The 14,581-nt window shown below is 41.1% G+C and overlaps 3 protein-coding genes across 3 annotated transcripts; 2 read left to right on the top strand and 1 right to left on the bottom strand.

Moving 5' to 3' along the window:
* Positions 1–194: 194 nt before the first annotated feature.
* On the bottom strand, positions 195–1,010 carry LOC107961108 (uncharacterized). The gene has a single exon (XM_016897343.1). It carries the CDS (start codon positions 1,008–1,010, stop codon positions 195–197), a length of 816 nt encoding a protein of 271 aa, XP_016752832.1.
* A 6,813-nt stretch (positions 1,011–7,823) lies between these two features.
* On the top strand, positions 7,824–10,703 carry LOC107961107 (uncharacterized). Its single transcript, XM_016897342.1, has 4 exons — positions 7,824–8,156; positions 8,410–10,086; positions 10,221–10,396; positions 10,619–10,703. Exons 1-4 carry the CDS (start codon positions 7,824–7,826, stop codon positions 10,701–10,703), a joined length of 2,271 nt encoding a protein of 756 aa, XP_016752831.1.
* Positions 10,704–12,392: 1,689 nt separating this feature from the next.
* LOC107961106 (uncharacterized) lies at positions 12,393–13,001 on the top strand. Its single transcript, XM_016897341.1, has one exon. It carries the CDS (start codon positions 12,393–12,395, stop codon positions 12,999–13,001), a length of 609 nt encoding a protein of 202 aa, XP_016752830.1.
* Positions 13,002–14,581: the final 1,580 nt, after the last annotated feature.

The following is a 14,581-nucleotide window of genomic DNA, read 5'->3' as shown; positions in this document are numbered from 1 at the left end:
TCCGCTACGAAGAGTGATTGCACTGGCATTCTGCCAAGGGTTCGGCTCTGTCTGGGAAGGTAATTTACCTTGAGACTCCAAGCGATTAACTGCCATCGAGAGTTTACTAACTTGATTAGTTAAATCTTGTATTGATGCGTCTGTCCTCTGTTGATATTTTGCAGCATCGGCGGCAAGTCTTTCCTCAACAGCTTCTAGAGATGTGCTCGGCTTATGTTGTTGTTGTGGTGGTTGCAGAGGTCTCGGTTGGTATGGTGGATTATATCGGGGATTAGCTCCGTAATTAAGGTTGGATGATCCTTCCACCTAGGATTGTAGGTGTTGGAGAAAGGATCATAGTGTCTTTGTGGAGGTCCCGGAAAACCTCCGACAGCATCTACATGTGCCGTTGAATTATCGTTAAGGATTGGGCACAAATCCGTCGGGTGTTCAAACGTAGTACAAATTCCACATAATGGGGTCAAACTCTTCTTTTCTGTAAGCAAAGATTGAACAACATTCGTAAGCTTATCTAATTTATCTTCTAAAGTTGAAACGTTTACCCCATTAACCTGTCTTGTCGGTTCTGAATTTGGCCGATATTGTTGAGAATTTTTCGCCATGGTGGATATTAGCTCTCTTGCCCTTTGAGGGGTCATATTGACAAGCGCTCCTACGCTAGCAACGTCGATCATCTTCATTTCCATAGGGAGCAAACCCTCGTAGAAATATTGAAGAAGTGATTGTTCGGTCAATCCATGTTGAGGACAACTCGCACACAGTTTTTTGTACCGCTCCCTGTAGTCATAGAGCGATTCATTCTCCAATTGGCGAATTCCCACTATTTCCCTCCTAAGCTCGGCTGCTGGTGACGCTGGGAAGAACCTGTCAAGAAATACACGAGATAAGTCATCCCACGTTGTGATAGAACCGGGAGGTAAGTAAAATAACCATTCATTTGCTGTATCCACTAAAGAAAAAGGAAAGGCTCGAAGTTTGATCTCATCTTCGGGTACTCCCTGGGGTTTCATGCTTGGGCAGAACATGTGGAATTCTCTTAAGTGAGTGTGTGGATTTTCGTTCTTCAAGCTTCGAAAAGTGGGCAAAAGGTGAATCAAGCCCGACTTCAATTCGAAAGGAGTTCCTCCGGTTGGATAGTTAAATGCATAATGGTGTTTGCTCGTTGGGAGCAGCGGCTAGTTGACGAATGGTTCGGTTTACCATTCTTTCTAGTTTACCGAGGTTGTTTTTTGTTTCAAAGAGTGGTTCGGTCTCAGGTTCAACCTCTTCGACTTGTTTCCCACGTCGAATTGCCTCTGCACGAATTGCTTCGCTCAACTTTTCAACGTCGGATTCTAGGATTTCTTGTCCTAGCTCAACTTCTGTTTTACTTGCACGTTTAAGAGCTTCTATCTCTTTTCGTCGTGCTCGCACTGATTTCTCGATCTATGGGTCGTATTCGAGATCTCCTGATGAAGATCTGGTCATGAAGGTAATTTAAACAATTGTAAGTGTTGCCAGTCCCCGGCAACGGCGCCAAAACTGATGGCTGTCAATTCCACCAATATAAACCTACACCTAGTTTGCAAATTAAAGCAGTATAGGGAGTAGGGTCGATCCCATAGAGACTGGAATTACTTAAAATTGTTTGTTTCTTGACCAGATTAGTGTCTGGGCAGTTGTCGTGCCCGCGACATTTAGGGGGGAAATAAAATATGAAACCTGAAATAAACACAAGAAAACGTAAAAAGTAAAAAGTAAAAGATGAAACAAAAATAAAAAGATGAAATAAAAATAAAATAACAAAATAATTTAACGGGAAATCAATAAAACTTAGCTCAGCCTTAAGCACGGGTTTTCCCGTCTTCGACCCGTTCCTCGAAATTAGGTGAACTCCTCTTTTTCGATAAGCTAGTTATAGCTACCAAGGACGCCTCGGACACCAACTCTTCCTTGTGTAAATTAGTTATGGAACGTCCTATAACTAACCTTTACCGATCGAACAACCTACGAAACATTCGTGATTTAGAACTCCAGCAGTTTTGCGTTCTAGAAGAGCCTAGGTCGAACCAATGCCCTCAAACATTAAGACATTTAAATCCGGTTACTACTTCCCTTGACGGAACCAAACAGCAATCTCCACTTGGCACGCCAATGTGTTCACGGAAGACCAATTAGACAATCGATCCTTTCGGAATTCCAACTATACGTCTAGCCACACTAACTCAAACGACGTCTTTTTTGACTTAGTATTGACTTGACTTTGTGAGTTGACAAAGTCATACTCTTAATCCGGAGAAATAATAAATATCGAAAGTTGGGAGTTAAACAGCTCGGGTTCGTAACTCACAGGTATTTTGACGGGGTTAACACCGGCTTAAAGCTGAAAGGGGTTTAGTGTGGCATGAATTTAATCATGCTTGAAGGTTATGGAAATGATAGAAATTATATGAAAAAGGTAGTGGAAATGGATAGGAATAATTGCAAAGAGAATTAGACAAATTTTGTAAAAAGAAGACAAAATAATCTAATGCTCAATTGAATTAAGAAAAAGAAAACAAAGTGGATAATGGAACTCCAAAATGAAATAGGAATGTAAAGACAATTGATTAATGGATGATTTCCTAAGAACTAAAACCCCCTATTTATATAGATAGGGTTTACTAAAAATAGCTTAAGAAAATTAATATAAAATCTAAAATATAATAATTAAAAATAAATAAACTTAAAATAGAATTTCCTATTTTTGGCTTTTTACAAAGTCAAATTTATGACTAGTCCTTGGCTTGCTCCATCTTTTCGCTTTGGCCTATTCTAATAATTTTCTTCTAATTTGGCCCATTTTCAGCTTGCTTTTGATCAATTGCATCCCTGACAAGAATTAAATAATAAAAACACTTAATTAGCAGGATTCAGTTCATCAATAAACCAAATTAGGCACAAAAAATATGCAATTTGACATGTTTATCAAACATCATCATTGGCTTATTATCTTCCTTTCCATTGTGCATTTTTTTAATCATTGCTGTATTTATCATGTTATTATATTCATCACTTCTGTTATTACTACTGTTCTTAATTTTCTTTATGCTTGCTATATTTTAGGTATTAATATATGTAATTAGGGTTATTATATTGCTGTTTTCATATTGCATGTTGTCATTTTTTTGTTAAGTTTCAACCGCCCAAATTCATTTTATTTAAAGATTTATCATCGACTATTTTCAAAATAAAGGCAATGTTCGATATTTAAGATCCTGGGGAAGATTGTGCCCTAACTTACTAGGTTCCAATTTTCCTCGTTAAACCTAAATAACTGAGTACCCTTTTTAAATCTAATTGTATGAAGTTCGAATAAAAAACTATTCTTGGAATTTAGGATGTTGCACCCTAACTTACTGGGTGTGGCATTGTGGTTTTGAGGATAGGGATTTCTAAAATCAAGGCAATACCTGGCACTTGCGGGTTTTGAAAGATCGAGCTCTAACTTATTGAGTTCGAATTTTTCATGAGTCCCGAATGACCAAATACCCTTCTCTTGAACCTTCATACATGAATTTTAAAAAAATCAAAGACTAACTTAGTTCCGAAGGTCTGAGGTGTTAGACCCTAACTTACTGGGTATGGCATATTTCTCCTTCGAAATGAGTGGGTCTTTACATTTTATCTTTCATGAGTCCCGAATGACCAAATACCCTTCTCTTGAACCTTCATACATGAATTTTAAAAAAATCAAAGACTAACTTAGTTCCGAAGGTCTGAGGTGTTAGACCCTAACTTACTGGGTATGGCATATTTCTCCTTCGAAATGAGTGGGCCTTTACATTTTATCCAATTTATATTTTTTTAAGTAAGAAGATCGTACTCTAAAATCTTTTTAAGTTTCGACATCAAGACATTAACTAATCAAATAAGGTACCAATTTTTGAGCGTTGCGAGGGTGCTAACCCTTCCTCGTATATAACCGACTCCCGAGCCCGTTTTCTCAAATTTAGCAGACCAAAAATTATTGTTTTAATAAGCCCAAATGTTTTATTAAAACGATCAATTCTAGTGGCGACTCTATTCATATTTTTAAAGTCGATCCCCATTTTTCAAAATTTAAAAATGGTTTCGACAGCTTGGCGACTCCATTGGGGGCCTATAAGAGAGTTAAGTCGCGATTTGATTACTTTTTGTCTTTTTTCGAAAGTTAAATTTGGTTTGGAGTCTACGATCCTCTTATTGCATTTCATCTGTTTGGTGTTATGTTTTTCTGGCATTTTTTTCAAAGTTCCTTTATATCTTCTGTCATGGCATTGCATGACAATTGTGGTCACACCTCTTAAGTGGGAGTGAGAAGCTATTTCCTTCGTGAGGTTTTCACCTCCGTGCAGGATAGTGGATCGCTTTCGGGATACATCCGTACCTATGTCTTCGTGAGGTTTTCACCTCCTTGCAGCCATAGGGAAATGTATCCCCCTGAACTGAACTCGGTCTATATGAGCCTATAATGGGTGAGGATCGAGGAATCTGCTGGTTCAAGTACCTCAACTCTAGAACCAAACCATATTTAGAGGAACCCTAAGGGCCCACCTTGGGAAGAACTATGCTAAACCCTAGTGATTACCCCCAATAGGTGCTTGTTTCTATTTTCTTTACTTTGAGTTATGTTTCTGATATATGATACTAACTTGCTGTGTTTTGTTTTGCCATATTTGCATGTCATTCCACATTTGAAATGTGTCAATTTGTGTTTAATTTTCTGAATTAGAAAGCTTGTCAAGGGGGACAAATTCCTTGATAAGGTAGAAAATATTGCGGCTGTCCGTAAATGGTTAGAGATAACACAATTAGAGAAGGGAGACAACCTAGCCAAGGGATAAAAATCTGAGTTATGGGATTATACTCGCATTAGCGTGACTCAAAATAATCATCAGGAATTGAAGGAGATATGGAATCAGTGGGATGATGAGGCTAAAAAATTATTCTAATGTAACTATGGAGATCTACCGTACCTACTTAATATCGAAATAGACGAACACTTGTTTCGGGCCCTTGCTCAGTATTGGAACCCTGCATATAGCTGCTTCACGTTTAGGAAGGTGGATTTAGTACCTACGGTGGAGGAGTATACAGCTTTATTAAATTGTTCAAAGGTACAAGTCGATAAGGCCTATTCGAGAGCTACTTATGTTTCGGCGTTTTCGAAAAAGCTAATGAATATTACTGGAATGAGCGAACAATGGGTTACGGCAAGGATCAAGTAGAAAGGGGAGTGTAAGTGCATCCCATGGAAGAATTTGCGAGATTTGATCCAAACACATCCTGATATGAAGAAGAAAGTTGACGTCTTTGCCTTGAGTATCTACGGGTTGATGCTCTTCCCTAGGGTATTGGGATATGTTGATGAGGCGGTCACGGATCTATTCGACCGACTTGACAAGGGAGTCACACCAGTTCCTGCAATTTTAACTGAGACATTCAGGTCCTTGAACGTGTGTAGAAGGACCGGCGAGGGCAGATTTATAGGGTGTGCACAGTTATTGTTAGTATGGTTTCACAGTCATTTTTGAAAGATAGACAAAGGTCATTATCGAACTTTCTTTGGGAATCATTCTCCATTAAAGGAGATAGGAGCTACACCCAGAAGAGATGACATATCGGAAGAAAACTGGATCGCGCTCCTAGAGAATCTCCAGGGAGAGGACATTGAGTGGAAAGTACCTTGGTGGATGCCTAACAAAATTCTTTTTCGATGTGGGAGTTTCGATTGGGTCCCTTTGCTTGGGATCTGGGGAGCCATTGGATATGCTCCCTTACTTGTGCTTAGGCAATATGCAGCAAGACAGCTCATACCGGTAACCCATGGGCTTGCTCAATGCAAATTTTCGTATAAGGGAGACTACAAGAAAAGGGTTAAAGAGATTTCTAATGCTTGGAATCAGACTCGTCGAGTGAAAGGGTTGACTGCAGATCCGATGACGACCCCTAAGTATGATGGATGGTTGAGTAGACGAGTTAACGACAATATCCCTGGGTCAAGTTTAGAGGGTGCTCAACCGATAGAGAAGTATCTGCGAGTGGTTCCCTCCGAATTGGAAATTATAAAATAGGATTTTGAGAAGAGAAGTTCAGAGTTGGGGAAAAATATAGAGCAACTCGAAGAGGAGAAGGTATATCTAAAATTGGACATTGGCGTCCAGAAATTAGACGCCGAGAAACTAAGAAAGGGGAAAAGGAAAGCTGAAGAAGACTTGGACAGTCTGAAGAATGATTACAAGGAGCTGCATATGTCGATGAGAACTACCGGGTTGGGAAAAACATCGAAGCAATGGCAACAAGAAATCCAAGAAGAAAAGTCTAAGGCCGATCAATGGAAGAGGAGGTTCTGTGATGCTCGAGCACGAGAGGAAGCCCTGAAAAGAACTACATCAGAGAGCCAAAGTGAAAATGAGACGTTAAGAGCTCGAATAACAGAGTTAGAAAAGACATTGCATTAGCATTGTAGTCACAACTTTGTAATGGAATTAAAGGCTAGCTTAAGTGAGATCGAGAATCTGAAGGGGAAGATAGAAGAACTTGGGGCTGTGCTACAGGATTGTGAACACCGAATTGAATCACTGGAAGCAAATAGTGAGCAACTGGAGGAGCAACTTCACCGGTCTCAGAATAAGGTTCGAGATAGAGATCACCTCATGGGAGAAGCTATAGTTCAGATTCGAGAAGTGGCAGAACATTTACAAATCCTGGCCGTCCAAGCTGATGTATTAAGTGTAAAATATGAGTCAGTATCGAACCGAGGCCAAGAGCTGGCTGAACTTCTTAAAAAAGTTAGAGCTCTGGGCATAAGGGCTAGGCCGTATATGTAGTCTATTTTTTATGTAAAGGATTTTGTCTTTTAGTAAAGTTATTCTAAATAAAATTGAATCAGATTGACACCTTTTTGTATTCATGTCATGCATTTGCATTGCATAGCATCATAAACATTAAGTTGCACAAAAGAACCCTATTAATTAGTGATAATTTATCTAGTTACCCTGGAACATCGCTACTATACACGGAGGAAAACAAGGGATATGGATCAGAGGTTGGAGAAATTAGAACAAATGCAAAAGGAGATGCAGGAGCAACTGCAAGCTCAGATGCAAGAACAGCTGGCTAGAATCCAGCAGGAGATGAGGGATCAAATGCTGGAGTTCCAGAAAAACATGCTGGAGTCACAGAACAACATAATGAGCCAGCTGACACAGCTGCTGAAGGGAGGGTCTGACAAAGGAAAAAGCCCTAGGGTGATACTGGGAATGACAACGATGACTCTGCTTGTCCTACAAGCTTCGCCCCAGTAAACATTCAAACATATCCACCAAAGGTGTCCGTTTAATGTTAAACCTCTGTATCAAGCTGGCACTTCGGCACCGGTAAACTTCCCAACGGGCTCGTGCTCTAACCCTGGAGACAATATGGCAAATCCCACGATCCCTGACTTCGATAATGTTGAAGGGGAAAAAGTAAGGGAGGAGCTCCCAAAGCAGTTCAAGGATCGGTGCAAATCGATAGAGGAGAAGTTCAAGGAGCTAGAAAGTGCTAATCATTATTGCAGAGTTGACGCAAAGGAACTCAGTTTGGTCCCGGACTTAGTACTTCCGCCGAAGTTGAAGATGCCAGAATTTGAAAGATATAATGGAACCAGTTGCCCTGAGGCTCACATTACGATGTTCTACCGGAGAATGACAGGATATGTCAACAATGACCATTTGCTGATTCATTGTTTTCAGGATAGTTTGACCGGGGCCGCAGCAAAATAGTACAATTAGTTGAGCCGTGCTCAGGTCAAATCATGGAAGGATTTGGCGCAGGCCTTCATGAAACAGTATGGCCATGTGACTGATATAGCACCTGACAAGATTACATTACAGAACATGGAGAAAAGGTCAGGTGAAAGCTTCAGGAAATACGCCCAGAGGTGGAGGGAAGTCGCTACGCAAGTCCAACCACCACTGCTGGAAAAAGAAACGACTATGATGTTTATTAATACCTTGAAGGAACCTTTCATTAATCATATGTTGGGGAGCGCAACTAAGAGTTTCGCAAATATAGTGATGTCTGGCGAAATGATAGAAAATGTAATAAGGTGCGGGAAGATAGAAACGGGGGAAAGCACGAGAAGGTCAGCCCTGAAGAAAAAGGAAAACGAGGTAAGCAACGTAAGCTCAGGCTATTCAAAACCTGTCACCGTTAATCAATCGAGAACGATAGTCACAGGCCAGCAGGCCACACTAAAGGCGAGAGCCTAACACAAGGCAGAATACAAAGAGGTTCCAGTTTACTCCTATACCAGTGACGTAGAGGGAGCTATACAAAAAGTTGTTCGACGCACACGTAGTGGCCCCTTTCCACTTAGAACCGTTACAACCCCCATACCCTAAATGGTATGATGCAAATGCTCAGTGCGAATACCACGCAGGGATTACGGGGCACTCGATAGAAAATTGTACCTCGTTCAAAAGGTACGTAGAAAGGCTTATCAAAGTAGGTGTTGTAAAATTTGATGATACATCTGGTACAAGAAATCTATTGCCCAGTCATACTGATAAAGGGGTAAACGCTATAATTGAGAATATGGGGAGGAAAGTCAAGCTGAATATCGCAGAAGTGAGAACCCCATTGAAGCTAGTTTGGAAGGAAATGCAGAAGAGAGGTTTAGTTCCGCAGGGGTTGGGGGATAAAATCCAAGATACACGGAACTACTGTGAGTTCCATCATGAGAAAGATCACGAGATCCAAAATTGTATTGAGTTCAAGGCCCTAGTGCAGGGTCTAATGGATAATAAGGAATTGGAGTTTCTCGAGTCTGTCGAAGAGGAGGATGTATGCTCTCTAGGAGGAGAGTCAGGTGAAGAAGCCTACAGAGCCAGCCGTCCAGTGATAATTATTTCGAAGCCCAGAATTAGTGAAGTAGAAGCAAGAGTTACACCAAGAGTTATAATCCAAAAGCCAACAACTTCCCCTTACAAAGATAGCCATAGGGTGCCTTGGAATTATAATTGCAGTATAGCAGTTACAGAGAATGAGGGTTCGATTAACACGCCAAACACAGAAGCCAAACCAGCAAAAGGGAAATCCGTCATGCTCAAGCAAGAAGTAGAGAGATCAGAACCACTGGTTAATGAGCCAGTAATGGAAAATGAAGCCAATGAGTTCTTGAAGTTCCTAAGACATATGGAGTGTAGTGTTGTGGAACAACTACACCAACAACCGGATCGCATATCGGTATTAGCTCTGCTGTTAAATTCAGAGGTCTACCGCAACGCATTGATGAAAGTGTTGAATGAAACCTATGTTGCGGATGACATTTCGGTTAACAAATTAGATCGTCTTGTCGGCAACATAAGTGCTGACAATTTCATCTCCTTCAGCGATGATGAGATTCCGCCAGGGGGTAGGGGTTCTACTAAGGCTCTGCATATCACTACACGTTGCAAGGGGTATACACTACCCGGAGTACTAGTTGATAATAGGTCTGCATTGAATGTGTTGCCTTGGGCTATGTTAAACCGTTTAACTATAAACAGTTCCCATATGAAGACGTGTCAGAACATAGTAAGAGCATTTGATGGCACAGAAAGGAAAGTAATGGGAAGGATAGAGGTACCTCTTCAGATTGGCCCAAACGCGTACGAGGTAGATTTCCTCGTGATGGATATTAAGCCTTCCTATAACTGTCTATTAGGAAGACCTTGGATTCACTCAGCTGGGGCAGTGCCATCCTCGCTGCACCAGAAGCTAAAGATGGTTATTGAGGGTCGGCTAATAACAATAAATGCAGATGAGGACATTATTGCGTCAGTTACCAGTGATGCACCCTACGTAGAGAATGACAACAAAGCGGTTAAATGTTCATTTCGATCCTTAGAGTTTGTAAACTCAACGTTTATAGCTGAAGGAAGCAGGATTCCGATACTTAAGATATCAGGGGCTACAAAAATGAGCCTACAGCTGACAGCTGGGAAATGGGCGTTACCTGGCAGAGGACTCGGGAGGCACCTCCGTGGACAAGTTAGAGTGCCAGTCTTGGTTGGCAAGTGGGATCGCTTCAGTTTGAGATTCAGGCCAGATGCAAGCCAAGTGAAGAAGGAGTTTGAAAGGAAATAAGAACAGCGGAGAGCGAGATTGAGTGGGACAGAAGTCAGGTGGGAACCGATGAGCTTCCCCCATATTTCCCAAACATTTGTATCTGGGGGTTTATTCATTCTGTACAGGAGAGGATAAAAGAAGGAATGGTCGAGGATGTGATGAGAATTTGGAACATCAACGCCACGTTTGAAGAGGAAGCAATGGAAATGAATTTATCGGGCATTTGCCCATATGAGCTTGGGAGTGTTTTAAATAACTGGACTGAGGAAGAAATTTCTGTAATCTTTAGAGCTAACACAGAGTAATATTCAAAACCCACTTGTTGTCTTCCAGCCTAGGGACAATAAGAATCTTTTGCGAAATAGGCTCATGTTCAAACATTATTATTTTCAATAAAAAAATACATTTTCATATATCGGTTCGAGCAATTATTCTTTCTTCTTTTTCATTTTATACACAATCATACCATACAAAAGAATTATTCATTTCGTTTTCTTTGGGTATTCTCTTATACTCATAATAGGCCCCCGGATGTCAACGTCATGAGTAATGCTAATGCGAGCCTGGAATCTCCTTTTGAGCGAGATATGTACTTTGAGGGATTTTAGGATTTTGAAGAGGACGAGGATTGTTGTTTATCTCCCGATTTGTTAAGGATGGTGGAGCGAGAAGAGAAATAGATCCTGTCACACAAAGAGACTACTGAGATTATGGCCCTGAAAGAGGGGAAGGAAGTTAAAATTGGCACTTGCGTTAACGAGAAAACAAGACAGAACCTCATTGAGCTGTTGCAAGAATTTAAGGGCGTCTTTGCATGGTTATACCAGGATATGCCTGGTCTAAGTACCGACATCGTAGTGCACTGTGTCCCTACAAAAAAGGAGTGCAAGCCAGTTCAGCAGAAGCTCCGAAGGATGAGACCCGATGTAGCAATGAAAATAAAGGAAGAAGTCAAGAAACAATGTAATGCTGGATTCCTACAGGTGGTCAATTATTCAGAATGGGTGGCCAACATTGTCCTTATCCCTAAGAAAGATGGGAAAGTGCGGATGTGTGTAAATTACAGAGATTTAAACAAGGCCAGCCCAAAGGATAACTTTCCATTGCCTTACATAGACACTCTAGTGGATAATACGACAGGCTATTCACTGTTCTTCTTCATTGATGGGTTCTCCGGGTACAATCAGATCAAGATGCATCTTGAGAACATGGAAAAAACCACATTCATAACTTTATGGGGAACGTTTTGCTACAAGGTAATGCCCTTCGGGTTGAAAAATGTAGGAGCCACATACCAAAGAGTCATGGTAACCTTATTCCATGACATGATGCACAAGGAAATTGAGGTCTACGTTGACGACATGATTGTAAAATCCCGAACTGAAGAGGAGCATGTGCGAGTGTTGAGGAAATTATTCCCGAGGTTGAGAAAATTCCAATTAAAACTCAATCCGTCAAAATGTACCTTCGGAGCTAGGTCCAGAAAGTTACTCGGCTTCGTAGTTAGTGAGAAGGGAATAGAAGTCGACCCTGATAAAGTCAAGGCTATACAGGAGCTGCCTCCGCCACGAACTCAGAAAGAAGTTCGAGGTTTCCTAGGGAGACTAAACTATATTGCACGGTTTATTTCGCAACTGACTGAGAAGTGTGACCCCATATTTGTCCAGTCCCCCAGTGCTAACACCACCGAGCCCTGATAGACCATTGATACTGTATTTAACAGTATTTGATAATTCGATGGAGTGTGTGCTAGGCCAACACGATGAGACTGGGAGAAAAGAAAGAGCGATATATTACCTCAGTAAAAAATTCACTGAGTGTGAAATGCGGTATCCGCCAATTGAGAAGCTATGCTGTGCTTTGGTTTGGACAACACGAAGGTTGAGGCAATACATGTTGTACCATACAACTTGGCTAATCACAAAGCTAGACCCTCTCAAATACATGATGGAGTTAACCGCTTTAAATGGAAGGATGGCCCGATGGCAGATTCTGCTCTCCGAATTTGACATAGTCTATGTAAACCAAAAAGCTGTGAAAGTGAGTGCAATAGCAAACTTCCTAGCCAGTAGAGCTTTGGAGGACTATGAACCTTTGAATTTCAGTTTCCCCAATGAAGATCTAATGTATGTAGCAATCGCTATCATTCTTGAAAATTAAATTTTGACGGAGCATCAAATGCCGTTGGAAATGGAGTTGGAGCAGTACTGATATCCCCAAATGGAGATCATTATCCATTCACTTGCAAGTTGGATTTTGACTGCACAAACAACATGGCAGAATACGAGGCATGTATCATGGGAATTTGGACAGCTATAGACCGTGAAATCAAAGTATTCGAAGTGTATGGAGATTCTGCATTGGTAATTTATCAGCTTAAAGGCGAGTGGGAAACGAGAGATCCTAAATTGATCAGTTATCGAAAGCTAATCCTGGAGTTAATTGAAGATTTTGATGATATTACCTTTCATTACCTCCCGCAAGACGAGAATCAGATGGCTGACACCTTGGCTACACTAGTTTCCATGATCAAAGTAAGTGAACAGGAGGATATAAAGCCAATTCAAATGAGTATTTGTGAGGCTCCAGCTCACTGCTGTAATGTCGAAGAAGAGGAAGAGAGAGATGATCATCTTTGGTATCATGATATCTTACAATATGTGAAGAGCCGTGCGTACCCAGATCAAGCAACCGAAAATGATAAAAGAACATTGAGGAGGTTAGCCAGTGACTATGTCCTAGACGGTGAGGTCCTATATAAGAAGAGAAATGATCAGGTGTTGCTAAGATGTGTTGACGCTGTTGAGGCAAAGAAAATTCTAGAGGAAGTCCATGATGGTGTCTGTGGGACACATGCCAATGATTTCACAATGGTTCGACAAATCATGAGATTCGGATATTACTAGTCCACAATGGAAGGAGATTGCATCAATTACGCTAAGAAGTGCCATAAGTGTCAAATTTATGGAGACAAGATCCATGTGCCTCCTTCATCCCTCCATGTTATGACTTCCCCATGGCCATTCTCAATGTGAGGTATGGACGTCATTGGGCCGATTTCACCAAAGGCTTCCAACGGGCATCGATTCATTTTTGTGGTCATTGACTACTTTACCAAATGGGTAGAGGCTGTTTCGTACTCCAATGTCAGCAAGTCGGCGGTCAGCAAGTTCTTGAAGAAGGAGATCATATGTCGTTATGGTATACTACAGTCGGTTCAACATTAAACATCACAACTCGTCACCATACCGCCCGAAAATGAATGGGGCGGTTGAGGCAGCTAATAAGAATATCAAGAAGATTGTGGGGAAGATGGCGGAGACCTACAAAGATTGGTATGAAAAGCTCCCATTTGCCCTTTATGCTTATCGGACATCTGTCAGAACTTCTACAGGGGCAACACATTTCTCATTGGTTTATGGGATGGAGGCAGTTTTACCTATTGAGGTCGAAATCCCTTCCCTCCGAGTTTTATCAGAGCTGAAGTTAGATGAAGCAGAATGGATCCAATCTCGTTACGATCAACTAAACTTGATTGAAGAGAAGAGGCTGAAGGCTATTCGTCATGGTCAAATGTACCAGAGGAGAATGATGCGAGCCTACAACAAAAAAGTTCGCCCCAGGGTGTTCCATGAGGAGGACTTAGTATTTAAAAAGATTCTCCCTGTGCAAAAAGATTTCAGGGGGAAATGGATGCCAAATTGGGAAGGACCCTTTGTGGTAAAAAAGGCTTTATCTGGAGAGGCATTGATACTAGCAGAGATGGATGGCAAGAGCTTGCCTAACCCGATAAATTTGGATTCTGTCAAAAGATATTTTGCTTGAAGTAGTTGAGATGAAAACCAGTAAAGGGCGCCAAAAAAAAGGAGAGGCCAAGGTGAAAACCCGTAAAAGGGCACCTTGAGACCAAAGTTGAAAACCCGCAAAGGGCAATTCAAATTTCGATCCAAACTGGGGCAAGCGGCAGTCTCACTACACTTGAATCGACAAAGAAGAGATAAGCTACATCTTGGGGCATTAACAAAATGCTATAGATCCCTTGAGCGCGTGCTAAGTTTAAAAGGGTCCCCGAGGAGTTCGTACAGGGAAGCTCAAACTGCGAAATCTGGGGCATCTATTCTATTCCTTTTCATCCGTTTTTGTATCTCAAACAATGTCTGCTTTCTTTGTTGATACATCTTTCGTAAATTTTGACTCGAATAAATTTCAGTTCTACCTATCATTATAATCTTTTTCGAGTATTTTTATTGAATAATGATTAATAAACTAATAATGCTCTCAGAGAAGGTTTTGCATATTACTCTGAAAGGTTTCTAAACAGTACGAGAACCTGAAACAGGACAATTATTTAGAAGTCACCGAGCTTAAAATGTGTGAGAAAATAAGGAATTAACCGTATCTCCAAGTCCTCTTCTACCAAGCTGAACAAGAAGGCATATGTCAGGGATGTTACCTTAGTAAACAACGAGCGATGACAGCCCAAAAA

This window comes from Gossypium hirsutum, chromosome A05, assembly GCF_007990345.1.
Source record: "Gossypium hirsutum isolate 1008001.06 chromosome A05, Gossypium_hirsutum_v2.1, whole genome shotgun sequence".
Lineage (NCBI taxonomy): Eukaryota > Viridiplantae > Streptophyta > Magnoliopsida > Malvales > Malvaceae > Gossypium > Gossypium hirsutum.
This window is presented reverse-complemented; position numbering and strand designations above follow the sequence as displayed.